Genomic DNA, 16,029 nt, shown 5'->3' with positions numbered 1-16,029 from the left:
ACCGGACACATGCTCTTTGTTCCTCGAGTGTCCAGTTTATTATTTGTCCACGGCAGACACCTAAATATAGTCAGGCGTAGGCAAGAAAGCGACCCGTCGCAGTCCGGCGACTTGTTTACCAAATGGCCAATCTGTGCAGAGCCAACGACAACACTCTCAATGGTGGCAGGAACAACAAAATGTGGGGCAGCAGACATTTTGGGGCATTGGTATGCGTGAGTGAGTGAGTGAGCCGAATAAGTGTGCTTTGTTTTTGCCACTGAAGATGTGCGAGAGGGGATTCCTGCGATAATATTTAATCGCAAATTGGTGTTTACACTCTCGATGGGGAATATTATAACCCTGTCCGAGATTGACAGAGCTCTTTCTGGTCTTACTTCGGCACGGCCCTGTTTGCCATGCACTTGGCTCTGGTTCTGGCTCCTGCCACAAAATGCTGCTGAAAAATCTTTTGACACATTTCCTGTAGAGAGTGCCCGAAGGTGTGTTGTGGTGCGGGGTGGGCCATTGGCATTAGCATAACTCTGCAATGTCAGGGACAACAGAGAGCAGCACACAAAAATGGTCACTTCTTGGCACTTGCAACTGGCAGAATGTGGCAGGATCCTGAAGGGATCCCTTCAGAAAATCCCTGTAGCTAGGAAAATATGTGCTGCTGTTTGTTGTGGCTGGTGGCTGTGGCTGTAATTTATGTCAGGCCAAAAATGAAAAACAATGAAAATGTTGTGGCATTCAAGCAAGCCCAACACTTGCCACACAGAGAGTGAGAGAGAGCGTGTGACATCCATATACAGACGCCGTTGCACAAAAACTAAAAAAGATAAAAACAGAAATTGTAATAGAAACACAGATACACACAGATACTCGTACGCACTGTGAGAGTTGAATGCGGCGATGCGGAATGTTTATTTGCTGTAAAATTTGAGGCATGGATGGCAGCATGCAACGCTTATGAAATAGAATTTTTGCCACAGCAAAATGGAATTCGTTCCCATTCATGCATCAGGCAACCGGACACACACCAAGAGGTTGTGGCATGTGGCAGAGGCACAGGCACAGGCAGACCAATCCAAACCCAACCACTTCATATATTGTAATAACTCCATTTGATATGTTGGCCAGCAGCGGCATACCCGAACATTTTCGAGGGCATAAATGCAAATTGCTTTAAATGGCGAAATGGGAAATGTGATAGCCGGCCGGGTTGGGTTCTGGTTTGGGGTCGGGGTTGGGGTCTGGGTTCGGCTGGATGGCAGCAAACATCAAAGCAAAATGCCCATTAAACATTCACCAGTTGAATTTTGTGGCATCAACAAGGGGCAGAGAACGTAACACAGCAAGGGATAGCATGTCTCTCTGTGTGTGTCTGTGGGCCTGTGATGTTGACGCATTTTGTTGCCCTGCTAATTTGACTTTAATAAAACACATAATGCAATTAAACTGTTGCCCCAAGAAGCGGCAGCAGCAGCGGCATGCTGCCCCCATCGAATGCGATGCTCGGCGGGGTCGGGTTCGGGTTCGGGTTCAATAGGTTCATCGAAGGGTTATTTGGGCGCCTGCGGGCGCCTTCCAATGATTGATGGAAAACCACCAGCAACACAGCAACAGCAAGGGGAAGTGTGTGACGGCATAGCATTCCGGGAGGGGGTGTGGGGATGTGAGGAAACTGTGGCTTTTTCGGTTAATGAATAATAACCAAAGAGCGGTACGGGGCCGTGCCAAGGGGCAAGCCAATGTGTTGAGTTGTGTGTGTGTGGTGTCTCCTAGGCTCCTTCCTGTCTCCCTGCCACATGTTGAAAAGTGAATTCCGAGTCGTTAATTAATTAAATTGTCATAGCCCCTTGGGGTGCCACGGCGACAATTGAGAAATCTTTAGCTAGCTTGCCATTTGAACTCCAAACTCTCGCTCTCTCACTCCCTCTCTTTCGCTCTCTTGAAATTCCTAGCTTTGAGTGCCACTTGTCGTGGCAGGGCGGCTTGGGGGCTGACTTTGCTCCAAAAATTAATGAGTTCGGTTCACCCGAGCCGCCGTCGTATGATAATTTTAACCGGAATACACTGGCAGAAGCCAGTGGCCCCGCAGACAGATCGTAAATAATCGTTTATTGAATGGAACTACAGATACTACACCGAAACAGATACAGATACAGAGACAGAAACAGATACAGAGACAGCACATTCCACATACTCAGACTGCTCAAGTGAATCATGCACGAGCGATTCATTCATAAAAGCGAGTAAATAATTCAATTTAGATCGAATGCGTCATATTCTGCTAATTAAAAAAGAAACAACAAAAAAGAAAAACGAGAAAAGGGGTACAGGCATTGGCAGTACCTAGATCACAGACGAGCAGCATTTTGGGAAATTTTAATATACAATTTATGCCAATAAATGTGCATCCAGTGTGAAAATTGTTAAATATAGAAAATATTACAAATTACATATTTTTACGTTTTGATTCAAATTACTGCTATACAATTTAAAAATATTATATTTATTTTAGAGATAAAACGCTCGTTTTAAATGCCTTTTTTTCTGTGGAATTTCACTTAAAACCTAAACGGAATATTTAATTTTCAGCAAAGGATTGAATTTTATTCTTTTCCAATTTTTATTTTCAAAATACTCCTAGCCACCGCCAGAGTTTAAAGGCTCTGCAGGAAGGTTCTGTAAGATATTTTCCAAGATTTTCCAAGATTTTCCCAGGCTTTCAGGTTTTATTTGATTGCAGGGTATGCGGGTGGCGCATTAATTGCCGCGAAAAGAGTTGACAATGCACCCCAATGCATAGGCAACTCACACAGCTGCACTCGAGACTGTTTGTGTGTGCGTGTGTGTGGAAGCGACGTCATGAAGGTCAACAAACAAACAATCCATAGAGATCCCCCTCCATTATCGCTCCCAGTCACCGACTGGTCAATTGAAGAGGTTAAATTTGTGTGTGTGTGCCGTTGCGCCTCTGCTCTGGGGTCAGGCTTAGTCATGTCCCCAGGGTGTTAATGCTAAGGCCCCCAAATGTCACTGTGTGTGTGTGTGCTTGTGCTATTGGTATTGGTGCCGTTATGGCTGGCAATTATAATTTGAACAAATTATAAATTAATGCGTGCTGGTCATACGCCGGTCATCAAAGCATAATTGTAATTGTTGACTTACGAGTGACATACGGGAAACATATGGGGAGCGGGGGGAAGTGGGACGTAGCTTGAGGTTGTTGTGGCGGGGTTAAGAGCTCTGAAGGGTCGGAATGATTATTAAAATTTAATCAGCAAATGCATTGTGTGTCGAGTGTGTGTCGAGCGTGAGTGTGGCAAGCAGAAATTCAACTCTATGCGGGCCAACGTTTTATTTTTTCTGGTTTTTCTTTTGTTTTTTGTTGATTTTTCTGTTGGCTGTTTGCGAGGGCAAAGCTCAAACTACCACAAATTTATCTATTAATTAGTCGCGGTCAATCAGGCAAGCCCATTGGATGGGTAAATGTGTCTTAACCGTTTCGGCCATTTAGCGGTTGAAATGGTTAAGGGACCGGACCTCCCACCTCTGTAATTGCCTTCAAATTATGCATTTACCTGCACTCCGGCAATAGGGTAATCCTGTGAGACCACATTCCTGAGTCTGTTTAGCTGCTAGACGAAAGCCAATTGGCAAATTCCAATCAAAGATCCATAAGCCTAATAAAATTAGCAATCCATAAACCGCATCGGAATCGATGACCACTTTCTATTTCTACTTCTTAGCCATGTTTTTATCCTTAGTCTATTAAAGATTCACACACACAGACACACACACACACACCTGGTGTACGTCTGGAGAGAATGTCTGGGAAATCTTGCGGTTTGCTTTTGCTCAGCTGCTGGGGCAGGCATATGCAGCTGCCGACAGCTCATTAGGTGCCACGTATGCGGTGCCCGTGCAACCATTCATCTTTAGTGCAGCAGACCTGTCGCTCTCGCCTCTACCCGCCCCTTTGCCACCTGAAAGTGTGAAAGTAAGGCACCCCTCCCTTGCTCCTGGGGTGGCAACTGACAGATTTTGACAATGTGCGTCGGTCTGTGGATGGATGGATGCCTTTGCACTTGATGCCGGACCAGCCTGGCCCTACACTCATGCCTGCTGGTCCTACCTGTCCTGCTGTCCCCCCCTATCACCCTACTCGTTTGAGCAACCGCATCCGAACATGAGGAGTTGTCAACCAGTTGACATGACATGGAAAAACAGCGTTAACCACATGTCCTGCCTAGTCTTAAGAGCCTTCCTTTTCCTCACTCGATGTTCCTCCACTGCCTCTGTGGCAGTGGCTATCACTTGATTTGATGGCACACAACAGCAGCAGCAGGAGGAGCAGCAGCAGCAGGAGCCACATAAAATGCAGTTTCATTTTTGTGGCAACTCTCTCTGTGCTATGCACCCACACCCACCTCACATCCAAAACCTGTCTTGCATTTTTCAAGCAAATTAAGTTAATTAAAAAGTTGCAAGATTTGTGAAGTAATTATCATAAACAAGGAAACTGTGTGCCGCATCCTTGCCAGGGGAATCTACGTCAACGGCTCCTCCTGCTGCTGCTGCTCCTCCTTTGCTGTGGTGCGCTGCTTCAGCTCCTGCTCCTGTTGATGGCTCTACTAATTCTCCTGCTGGTTGTGCGTGTGGATAAAGTTGGCTGCCATGGAATATAAACACTTCAAGTCGTTGCGCCTGATGCGTTCAGCCTGGGCTTCAAGACGCCAGCCAGCCACGTAAGAGATTCAAACGGATGAGAGTTGAGCTGGCGGTGGTGCTGGTGGTGGCCACTTGCCCAAGGCAACTTCAAGGATGCTCCAAGTCCAAATTTAAAAACCTTTCACCAAACAAGAGGCAGCTGAAACAGAATAAATGTAGGAATATGGAATCAAGAGATATGTCAGTTGGCAGTAGCTGCCACAGCCAGTTCTTCTGTGTGTGTGTGCCAGTGGGTGAGTGGCTCTGTGTGAAAAATGAGCAACTGCGAGACAGAAGAACACACTCGGAGCAGAGCTAACGACACACACAGACACACATGTGGAGAACAGGTACAAAAGCTGGAGCTAGAGGAACACATCTACGTCAGCTGCAGCTGCAGCTGCCACCCCACAGACCCTGGCAGCAGGAAGAAACAAAAAAAAGAGAGAAGTAGAAGTCATTGGAGCTCGTTGAGCCGACATTTTGCTATTGCCGACAGTTGTGGCCAGCGCTGGTGACACTTGAACATAACTGGGTTCTGGGCTCTCTGGTACTCTGGTTTTGTGGTCTCTCTGAACGCCTTTTGTGCCCCGCCTGAGTGCACTGATTATGCACCAGGGAGGATAAGCAACTCCAACAGTTGGGGAAGACAGTTGGCAGGGAGAGAGCCTGGAGAGTGGAGAGAACGTAGAGAGCCCTAACAATGCGCGCTAAGATTTACAGCCTCTTATATTGTGTGGGTTATAATGCAGCTAGGGGCTTGTTTCTGCTTTTATTTCACATTTTTCATACACCCCAGATGCACTTTTGCACTCGCAGATAGCTCAGCTTTGCTTGTGCTGTTTCAACAGGTTATTTATTTAATGGAAAAGAAACCAAAAACAAAGTGCACAACAGAAAACAAAGTTGCATTAATTACTATTCAGCTCTTGGCAGCTCATAACACACAGAAATCTGTGACGAAAGTTTATGGCTATTAATCTTATGGCAAAACTTGTAGACTCTTCTGAAATTTTCAGACACCCTAGAGTTTTTATTTTGTTTACCCCACAAGCTGCAATATTTAAAATAATTTGTTGGCATTTAGTAGTCTCCTTTGTATGTCACAGTTACGTTTATACACACTCAAGTTGACTAGGAAAGACAAAACAATAGAAAGACAGAGGACAGAGGGAGCTCACCGTTTTTCAATTCTCTTTTCGCTTATGGATCGGCGCTGACCGAGACCCTGCTATCGATGGGCAAAAACCCAGGCACTGTGGGCTTTTTCGGCTTGCTAAATTAATAAGTGATTAAAAGTTCAAAATATGTCTGCACACTGAAACAATATTCAGCTTTGAGTGCTCATATCTCCTTATCTTATATCCATATTGAGACTTCGTTATTTTAAAGCTCTTTAAAATGCTCCGTTAGATGCGTTTCTTCACTATATGCACTTTTTCGACTTGTTTTCGACTGACTGCCCCCCACTGTGCCGCGCTAAAGTTGCATTTCAGTGGCGAAGGAGAGCGTAAAAGAGAATTGCGCGCCCCCGTACCCTGAAGCGTCAAATGAATATTGAAACGGTATTTGCCTATATATTCTTTGGCACATACTTTGTGTTTTTGCTTTTGCTTTGTAAGTTGTTGTTGGTTGTTTGACTGCTCTGCTATGGCAGTTTGCGAGTTGCTGATCACGGTGATCGAGAAGAGAAGTAAACTTGATAAGAAGCAAAGCACCCCACCAAACCGAAGCGGCAAGTCATGTTTTGCTTGCTGTTTTGCCAGTTTGTTTTGCTTTAGTGTTTCGCTTTGGTTTAGTCTCTCTCTCTTTCCATAGATAAGGTGTGTCTATAAAAGCCTTGGCAGCAGGCCTCAACGATTTAGTTGTTTGTCGAGTGGCGTTACGAGAATGAATGCCTGGCAGAGTCTGACACGCCGCGTGGCCGTTGCCACTGGCCCCCTGCGATCAGTAAGAAGCGCCTCAGCACAGACCCAAGTGAAAGTCGAGGATGTGGAGGGGCGTCCCTTCAGTGAGGTGCCGCGACCCGGCAAGTTACAGTATATGCGCAGCTTCATGCCTGGCGGAGAGTTCAGCGACGCCTCCGTTTATGATTACTCGATGGTCATGCGGCAGCGGTATGGTGACATCTTTGTGCAGCCGGGCATGTTCGGGCGCAAGGATATGGTGGTGACGTACAGCACCAGCGACATTGCCACAGTGTTCCGTAATGAGGGAGCGTGGCCCAGGCGCGAGGCATTCGACTCGATTGTCTATTTCCGCGAGCACATACGACCCGATGTCTACGGGTATAGTCTAGGGCTGACCTCGGGGTAAGTCATTGGCGATTCGTGATTGTTGTTGGTAGAGGGAACTAATTGAAATGAGAAAATCTGCAGGCAGGCAGAAGACTGGGGCAAGATGCGCTCCGCTGTCAATCCGATCTTCATGCAGCCCAAGGGCCTCCGAATGTACTTTGAGCCGGTGTCCAACATCAACAATGAGTTTATCGAGCGGTAAGCGTTGCTCGGCGAATGAATTAAATCGGTTTTTAATGTGAAGTTGCAATTTAGCATTAAGGAAATACGCGATCCGAGGACTCTGGAGGTGCCCGCCAACTTTTTTGATGAATTGCAGCGCCTGATCTTCGAGTCGCTAAATCTGGTCGCATTTGATCGACAGATGGGCATCATCAGGCGGAACAGAGACAATCCCGATGCACTGGCACTTTTCCGCACCTCGCGGGACATATTCCGCTACAGCTTCAAGCTGGACATGCAGCCATCGATGTGGAAGCTCGTCTCCACGCCCACCTACCGCAAAATGATGCGAACCCTCAACGAGAGTTTGGATGTGGCGCAGCGTTTCCTCGCCGAGGCGCAGCAAGTGCTGGAGGAGCGTCGCCAGGCCGGCGAGCAGGTGAGTGGCCGCAGCATGATGGAGCGGCTGCTGGCCATCGATCCCAAGTTGGCGCTCATCATGGGCCTGGACATCCTTTTCGCGGGGGTGGACGCCACAGCCACGCTGCTCTCCGCCGTGCTGCTCACGCTTGCCCTGCATCCGGCAAAGCAGCAGAAGTTGCGCGAGGAGCTGCTCAAAATCATGCCCACAAAGGAGTCGCTGCTCAGCGAGGACACCATGAAGGACATGCCCTACCTGCGTGCCGTGATCAAGGAGACGCTCCGCTACTATCCCAACGGCCTGGGCACCATGCGCACCTGCCCCGACAACGTCACCCTCTCCGGCTACAACGTGCCCAAGGGCACGCCCGTCCTGCTCGCCGCCAACGCAATGATGAAGGATCCCGCCTACTATCCACAGCCCGAGGAGTTCCTGCCCGAGCGCTGGCTACGCGATCCTCAGTCCGGCAAGAAGCAGCAGGTCAGCCCTCCCTTTACCTTCCTGCCGTTCGGCTTTGGGCCACGCCAGTGCATCGGCAAGCGGGTGGTGGATCTCGAGGTGGAGACCAGCGTGGCCAAGCTCATACGCAACTTCCAAGTGGAGTTTCTGCACGATGCCAGCAAGCCCTACAAAACACTCTTCGTCATGGAGCCGGCCATAGACTTTCGCTTCAAATTCACAGACCTTCCAGAGTAAGAGGGTTGCACCCCGTGGTGTAATAACTCAACCACCCAACCCCCCATTTGTTAGATAGGATTGGAGAGAGTATTTACTGTCAATAAATTAAGCCAGCAAACTGATAACATTCGAGTGGAGAGTGCAGTGAAGTGGAATCCCTATCGAAATGATAAAATAGATTTCCACTTTCCAAACCAAAAGTCGAACAATATTTAAATGTTGCAACCAAATCATTTGGTGGGAGGATAGAGGGGGGGAGTGTTGTGTGGGCTGCGCGTTGCATGTTCTGGTCAGGTGTGGCCACAAAACTCTGCGTTGAGGTCTCAGCATTTAGCCAGTTGGTCGAAATGTAAATTTAATTAGCGTCTAATTTTGCGAGTTAAATCGCCGTAAAATTGAAAATCTACCACTCAATGGCTGTCTCGCTCTACGCTCTACTTCTCTCCCTCTCTTTCGGTAACGCTTTCCATGGCAATAAATGTATTATTAATTGTAGTGCTCTCGGCGCAAGTTGTCGGGCTCCAAAGTGGAATGTTCTCCATTGGGATTTGTTGCGAAATATGGTGTAAAAGTGGTTTATCGATTATAATATTATTATTCTCCATAAACTAGATGGCAGCAACGCTAACTATAGTGGCGGAAAGTCTAGCAAATAAACTGGAAAAACTAGCAGTTATCTTTTTAATTTGTCTCAGGCCAAGGACAACACACTTTGGCCTGCTTCTTGTGGGTGTCGGGTAGCGAGTGGGTGATTGTTCCACTGGAGTGTGCTTACCTTTTGCGCAAAATATTTCAAACTAACAAAAGCGGGGAAAAGCAGCAGCAGCAGCAGCAGCAGCAGCTGGAGCAGGAGCAGGAGCCACCAAAAAGCAGCAGCAGGAGCACAACAAGGAGCGGTTGCCAGAGCAAAGAGCAGACATACCGCCTGCGGCAAGCGGAGTTATGCTAACTGGCACTCTCAAAGCCCAAGCATAGAGCGCGGGGGGCGTGTGCGGTGCTGGTAATGGTGGTAGTCGAGTGCCAGCTTGTAACAATAATTTAAGCGATTTTGGCGCTTTTTTGCAAGTGGTTTAATGGCAGGCATGCCCTGCCAGGGTTGGTACGGGATATCCCTGTGTACCGGGATCGAGGGATCCCTTTGCCGTGGCTGAAATTCTCCTGCTGTTTTTTTCGTTTTCGTTTCGTTTCGTTTTTGCTTGACTCTCCTGGGCGGAACGCACATAGCTTATGAATTCCACAATCCTGCTGCTGTGCGGTCTTGTCCGGTGCGGCACAAAGTAAAAATGCAGAACATGTGATTGGTGTTGCAAGTGGCAAGTGGCGAGTGGGTAAACAGGGGAAGTTGTGCCATGGAAGAGCCAGCTGTGGCAGCAAAGGACAAAGCATGCGTCCAGCTACAGTTGTCCATGCTGCCGGGCAACAGATTCATCTCCACTTGCAATCTCCACCATGCTCTCCCTCCCTGCCAGCAACTCCGTATTAAAATTGAATTTTTGGGGTGCGGGCAACGCACAACGTGGCGTATGCGTAATGCGGCATGCAATCATTTGTGTGCGCCTTCGCTTGGAAATGCCTTTGGCCATAAGCTAATCTGAAGAGCTGCTGCCTAAGCTTCTACCTAAGCCTCTGCCCCTAGCCTCTGCTCCTCCCAGCTCTGTCGTTTCATATTTCTCAACCCCTCCCCTTTTCCCTTTGTGTTCTTTTTTTTTCCTGCTAAAAAATTTCATACTCATCAAGTTGACAAAGAAAAAGTTTTTCATTATTACATTTCGCTGTCATTTGGGCGCAGAAATAGCTGGGAAAAGTTCTCATCCTCCGCCGCTGCTGCTCCTGCTGCTCCCTCTGCCTGTAACTCGAGTGCAGCGCGTAAATGAGCCACTGCCTTCCCCTGCTTCTGCCACCCGCAGCAACAGTCAACAGCAGCGAAAGGGGTGACACTGGCCGTGGAGCGACAGGCGGCGGCCCAGTGCGTAGCTGATGTAATTTTCTTGGTCTGAACCGACGAGTCGCATCCTTGCACATTAATCCATTGGGTTGGCCTGGTCTTCGTCTTCGTCTTCATCTTCATCTTCGTTTGGTTGCCGAGTCCTTGGTCCTTCGTCTTGAATGCTGCCTTTTGCTGTTGCTGCACGCAAATGAGGGTATGGTCAAATCACTCACTGTCAGCCAGTGTCCCAAGGAATGCGTTCAGCATGTCCTTTAATTTTTAGCTACCCCCTCAGAGAACCCTTGCCTTTTTTCGCCGTCAGTCAGGCAGTCAGCTTGAGCAATTTCTATAACTTGACGTTTGCCACTTCCCCAACGGCCAACTCACACCTCCTCCTACACCGCCACACAACCCTCCCCTCTCTTCTCCTTTGTCCAGCCTGTACATTCCCCCGCCTGCTGCCTGCTGCCTGCCGCCTGCTGGTTGCAGCTTTGCTGCCTGTCAGCGGAGCTTAAGATAAAAACTTTCCTTTCCACCGAAAAGCGAGGAACAAGCGAGAGCAACAACCAGCAGCATCTGAAAAAGGGCAGCGGAACAAGGGGAAGACGAAACAGGACGACAGTCCGGGCACGATGGACAGAAAGGGTTGACGCTGACATTTAGCTTTCGCATATTTGCACACACCCAAAGCTAGGGGAATCCCATTGCCCCCGTTCCCCCGCTCTCCTTGCCACCACTGGCCATATATTTTATACCAGACCGAGGCGAAGACATGACAAATTCTCAAATAGAAATTCTTCAAGCAGGCAGGATTCTTGGCCGAAACTTAAGTTCATTTTTTGGTCGATTGTTCTCCTCGTACTACGCTTTTTTTCTCCGCCTTTTTTCCTCTTGGCCTTTGTTGGAGATACCAAAAGAATTCAAATTAAATTTCAATTGTGTTCCTTGCTGGTTTGCTCTTTTGATTTTTGTTGTTTTGTGTGTGTGTGTGTGAGGGTTCGTGACACGTGCTGTCAATGGGTGTTTCAAGTAGCTCTGTGACATTACGACGCCCTGGTGAAGGTTCTGGTGCTATCAGGGCCGAGTTGCGCCTTTTAATTTCTGGCCATGCGTAAATCCACACTGACAATTCCATGCCCATAATTCAATTCTCGTATGGCATCGATTTTCTTGCAGATTTTCATTATTTCTGTTTCTGTGTCTGTGTCTGCAAAATGTATTATGTATGGCTTTTATTTGCCTTTCAAGTTACAAGCAATTTACCACCGATCGAATTATGTTTACATGGCCATAATAGACACAATTCAATGCCTCATATTCCCCCAATCAAAGTTCTCTCTGTGGCAAAAGAGCTGCAGTCGAGCTGAGCCCAAAGGGCTCTTTCTTGTTGCTCGTTTTTGGTAATTGCTCGGACAATCTGTTTTCCTATTAACTACATTTGTATGCAGTTACCCTCCCCACCTCCCCATGCAACTGGGGCTATGATGGCTGGGCTCGCATCCAGCCCGAGATTTCATTCATCAAGTGTGGCGCACACGCATTGCCGAATTTGCACACCTACATCGGCACATGGACTGGCTGCAGGCACCCACCCACACAACCCACTCACCCATTCATATATTTTATGTTTTGTTTACACTGTTACCGGCTTTCGTATCAACAGCAAGAAGTACCAGAGGAAACAGAGAGCGAGAAACTGAGAGAGAGAGAGAGAGAGAGAGACAGAGCGCAGTGGCAGCGCAGTGAGCGGTGAGAAGAAGTGAAAGCTTGGAGAGAATTTAGTTTGTGTGTGACGTCACTGGCATACGTGCTATAAAATGTCGTGTATAAAAGCAAAAGAGAGCGCCTGTGTGTGTGTGTGTGTGTGTGTGTGGGGTTGGGTGGGAGGAAGCTAGAGGTGGCTGCATGTTTGGTTGGCAATTAAGGAAGGAACTCGCAATTTGGCTGCTCATTTCGCACATTTTGCGGTGAGTAGAAGTTTCCGCAAAACAACTGCGTGCAAAAGAGAGGCAGACAGAGAGAGAGAGAGAGAGAGAGAGAGAGAAATAGAGACAGACTGAGAGCGAGCGCGAGTGTTTGTTGAGGTAACGATGTGCAACGAACAACGAACAACGTCATCGGCTTAAAGCATCGTTCTGGAGCACGAGCACTGCTTTGCCATCGTCATCGTCTCGTCATCGTTAGGAGCTGCAGCAGGAGACAAGGCAGCAGCCTGCAGCAGCATGCAGCAGGAGCAAAAGTTGTCGTTGTCATTGGCCAAACAGAAACGAGTCAACGTTCGAGTACGTCGGTCGGGTCATTGCGCTGTGTGTTGCACTTTGTGTCGTCGTCGTCGTCATTGTCATCGTCATCGTCATCGTCGGGCAAAACGGCAACCAACCAAAAGGTAGAGAGAGAGGCTGAGGCAGAGACGCCAACAGCAAGAGCGAACTAAACTCAAAAGCACAGCATCCAGGCGCAGCACATGGCGACTGTTTTGGCCATGCTGTCTGTCTGTTTGTGTGTGTGTGTGCATAGTCTGCCTTTGTGTTTGTGATATGTAAACGGTTTCGACGCGTGACGCCGCCATGTGGTAGGCCCAAAACCAGAGGAAGAAATTAATACGAATACAACTTTAAGCCCGAAAAGCTACGTACTCAAGTGCCAAACAAAAGAAATCTCCTGCAAAAGAAGACCCAACTAATACCAAGAGAAGCACCGAACTATCTGTTATCCTGCAGCCAAAAGAGGAAGTCCTAGGAAGTTCCAGCTTGGATTTTTAGAGTAAGTTTCAGCCTTTGTTGCACACAAAACGATGCACGGCTCCCTCCTGCCCGCCTGCTTTTCGGCATTTCCTTTTCGTTTTTTGTCTATTTTTGCCGGCTTTTGCTTAAAGCACGAGCACGAGCTCGCTCTCTCTCTGGTCTGGCACTCTCTGGGATATTTCGCACTGCGCCGCAAGAGAATGCAAAAGAAAAAGAGCGCGCCAAAAGCTCAGCCACAAATCGTAGTAAGCGGCGGTGTTCAAGTGCCGGTTGTACTACGCCGCGTGGCGCCACGTTGGAGGGCAGTGTGGATTGTGGGGGTGGTGGTGGGTTTTTACCTGCCACCTTTCATGTTTCTACTCATATCATTAAAATTCCATTTTGTCTCGTCTCGACTTTTGGCATCTCCCTCAGGCTGCCCTTTCTTTATCGCCTGCCCCTCTCTGGCTCCATCTATCTCTCTCTCTATCTCTTTTTGTTGTGGCATGCTTGAGTGTGTGTGTCGCCCAGTCTCCACTTCCTCTTTGTGCAATGTCTGAGCTGCTGCTGCTGCTGCTGCTGCACGTGTCGCTGCTGCTGCTGTTGCTGCTTTCTGCTGTGTGAAATTTCCGTAACGGCAACAAAAGTGCGAAATAATGACCGACTCTGTCTGTCACATGGCTGACTGCCTGCCAGCCTGGTACTGTGACTCCTGGTGCTGCCGCAGCCAGCCGCCAACTCTGCCTCTGGCACTGACACAGCAGCACACCAAACAGAAGGAACTTGCAACAACTGGTGGCATCGACTGTTACTGCTGCCATTGTTGTGCCCACTGCGCGGATGTTGTCTGTAAAGTTGGTTAAACAATTTATTTGCCCAACAATGCACACGCACACCACACACACACACACACACAGAGTCGGGAGAGTGTGGAGTTCTTTGACCCTTGACACTGCCCTGAACCTACTCTCTGCCTGACCCTGGCTGCTCCTGCTTTCAATAGTCTTGCATAATTAATACCTGATTATTGCATGGCACCACTCGAAATGCAGCCACCACCAAATGCACCCACCCACCCACCAATTGTCATTAAGCTCCACGACGATTGCGATTGCGATTGCCCTCATCAGCAGAAGGCCTCCCTTCTCTCTCGCTCTCCCTCTCTCACTCTATCTCTCCTGTACGGGTATTTTATTAAAAATTCTTGAGCATCATTACCAAACCAACAAATTCCGCTGACAAATAAAATAATATGAGAAACTGAAGAAGCGCTTGAGCCCAAAGTGCATATAAAAGACGATAAACTCTGGCAGCCAAAAGCCAAAAGCCGGGGCCAAGCCGAGCCAAAGATATTGTCGAGTAAACCAAAAAGGATATGGCAAAGGATATATGCAGTATACATACGTATATGTATGTATGTATGCGTGTGTGGGTGGGGGTGTGGGTGTGGGCTCCATCTATATCTGTTGGCTGGCAACGTCAACAGGCGCACATCGCAGCCAGCAAACCGAAACCGTAACCGAAACCAGAACGTGGCCTGCGAACTTTTAGGAGCCTGGAACAGCAAATAGCAATAGCAACAGCAACAGCAGCAACGATTGCAGACAGGAAGCACAGTGCCACAGGCAGTGGCAACTACAAAAGGTAGCAGCAGCAGCAGCCGCCGCTGCAGGGGGAGTGGAGGTGGTGGAGCCGCAGCAGCAGCAGCATCAGTGGCAGTGATAACAGCAGCAAAAGAGGATGAAGTGTGTGTCTGTGTGTGTGTCTCCTCTGTCTAGGTAAATGGCAAAATCAAATCAAATTCAAGCGACTAAAGTTGAATGGCAGCGAGTTAGTGTGGCAGACTGGAGACCCCCAACACTCACCATTCCGGCTTTAAGCATCATTGTCCAGGTGTTGCCTGTCTTTTCGTGTTGCACAGAGGAGGGGAAATGGGGGAATGCAGACAGCTTCTTCATTTGCAGCTAATTGTTTTAATTTATGCTGCATATTAGCAGGAATTAGCAGCTTTTGAGCAATGCTAATTAATCAGCAATGCTAATGGCATTCCCGGAAAACCCATTAATAATGCCTGAATAAACTCAACAACAAATTGTTGCCCAAATCAGAGTCAAGTAAAATACAATAATAGAGGCAATGGACTTCAAATGGAGGCCAAGAAATGTGCAAAATTTAATAATAGCTCTGAGATATAATCACGAATGCCCCGTGGCATCTTCATTCTTCAATGGAGGGGTTTCAATGGATTCATCGTATTCAATGTTCCAGCAAATACAATTGGCAGTTATTTCCTTTTAGATGTGGATTTAATCTGTTCAAAATGCGTTCGAAATCCCATATAAATCATTTAAACCACCAACAATCGATGCCTGGGTATATTTAGTAGGCGTGTCTGATGCACTTACGAATGTCCAGTAGTGTGCGTGTGTGCGTGTGTGTGTGGAGTGTATAAATTTAATGTACATCAAGTGCATAAAGTGTCTGCGGCAAACATTTGGGGGCGGCATGCTGCATGGCTGCCTGGGCGTGGCATATATAATGATGTTCCCTGCCCCCAACAACGGACCACCTCGGCCAAAGGCTAATTGAATAAAATCATGGAAGGTTGAACGCAAAATGGCACATTCAACTTGTTGCAAGCGATTAAGCCTCATTCGTTAGCCGTGTTGTAATAAAAAATTGAATTAAACAAGAGTTGCACATGATTATCAGCAGCCATGTCAGGCTGTAATTTGAATATGGGATTATGGACAGCTAACATGAGAGATGTACAATTTCATGGCAAAAAAGGATATTCAAAACGGGATAAAAGAGTATTTTCTTTTAGAAGATTCAAGCGGAATAAAATAGAGGAAATTGTGCACTCAATTGGTCGCATTGGGCAGGGCTCGCTTGAGCTGTTCTTAAGAATTTTCGTTGGTTTGCTGCTGGTTTTATAATTTATGCACAGCATCGTTTTTTCAATTAGAGAATTAATGGTTTTATTTAAGTATTCTTATTCCATTGCGAACAAAATGAAGAACAGAAGGCGAAGACAGCAGTAATTCCACATTTTTTAATTCAATTAGCATTAAAATTGCCAAATTTTATTTGGCAGCTGATGTCAGAGGGAACATACCCTAT

General features: G+C 47.5%; 1 protein-coding gene across 1 annotated transcript; it reads left to right on the top strand.

Annotated features, from left to right (window-relative positions):
- Positions 1-6,549: 6,549 nt before the first annotated feature.
- On the top strand, positions 6,550-8,381 carry LOC117891223 (probable cytochrome P450 12d1 proximal, mitochondrial). Its single transcript, XM_034796569.1, has 3 exons — positions 6,550-7,010; positions 7,077-7,193; positions 7,251-8,381. Exons 1-3 carry the CDS (start codon positions 6,589-6,591, stop codon positions 8,272-8,274), a joined length of 1,563 nt encoding a protein of 520 aa, XP_034652460.1. The 5' UTR covers positions 6,550-6,588; the 3' UTR covers positions 8,275-8,381.
- The last annotated feature ends 7,648 nt before the right edge of the window (positions 8,382-16,029 follow it).

Source organism: Drosophila subobscura, chromosome E (assembly GCF_008121235.1).
Source record: "Drosophila subobscura isolate 14011-0131.10 chromosome E, UCBerk_Dsub_1.0, whole genome shotgun sequence".
NCBI lineage: Eukaryota > Metazoa > Arthropoda > Insecta > Diptera > Drosophilidae > Drosophila > Drosophila subobscura.
Note: the sequence above shows the minus strand (reverse complement) of the source record. Positions and strands in the feature narration are given on the sequence as shown.

What these genes read in the sequence shown, in the direction of transcription:
- LOC117891223 (XM_034796569.1), top strand. Translation starts at nt 6,589, where the DNA reads ATGAATGCCTGGCAGAGTCTGACACGCCGCGTGGCCGTTGCCACTGGC. An exon ending in AGTCTAGGGCTGACCTCGGG is followed by an intron (nt 7,011 to 7,076) that starts GTAAGTCATTGG and finishes GAAAATCTGCAG; the next exon opens with GCAGGCAGAAGACTGGGGCA. An exon ending in AACAATGAGTTTATCGAGCG is followed by an intron (nt 7,194 to 7,250) that starts GTAAGCGTTGCT and finishes GTTGCAATTTAG; the next exon opens with CATTAAGGAAATACGCGATC.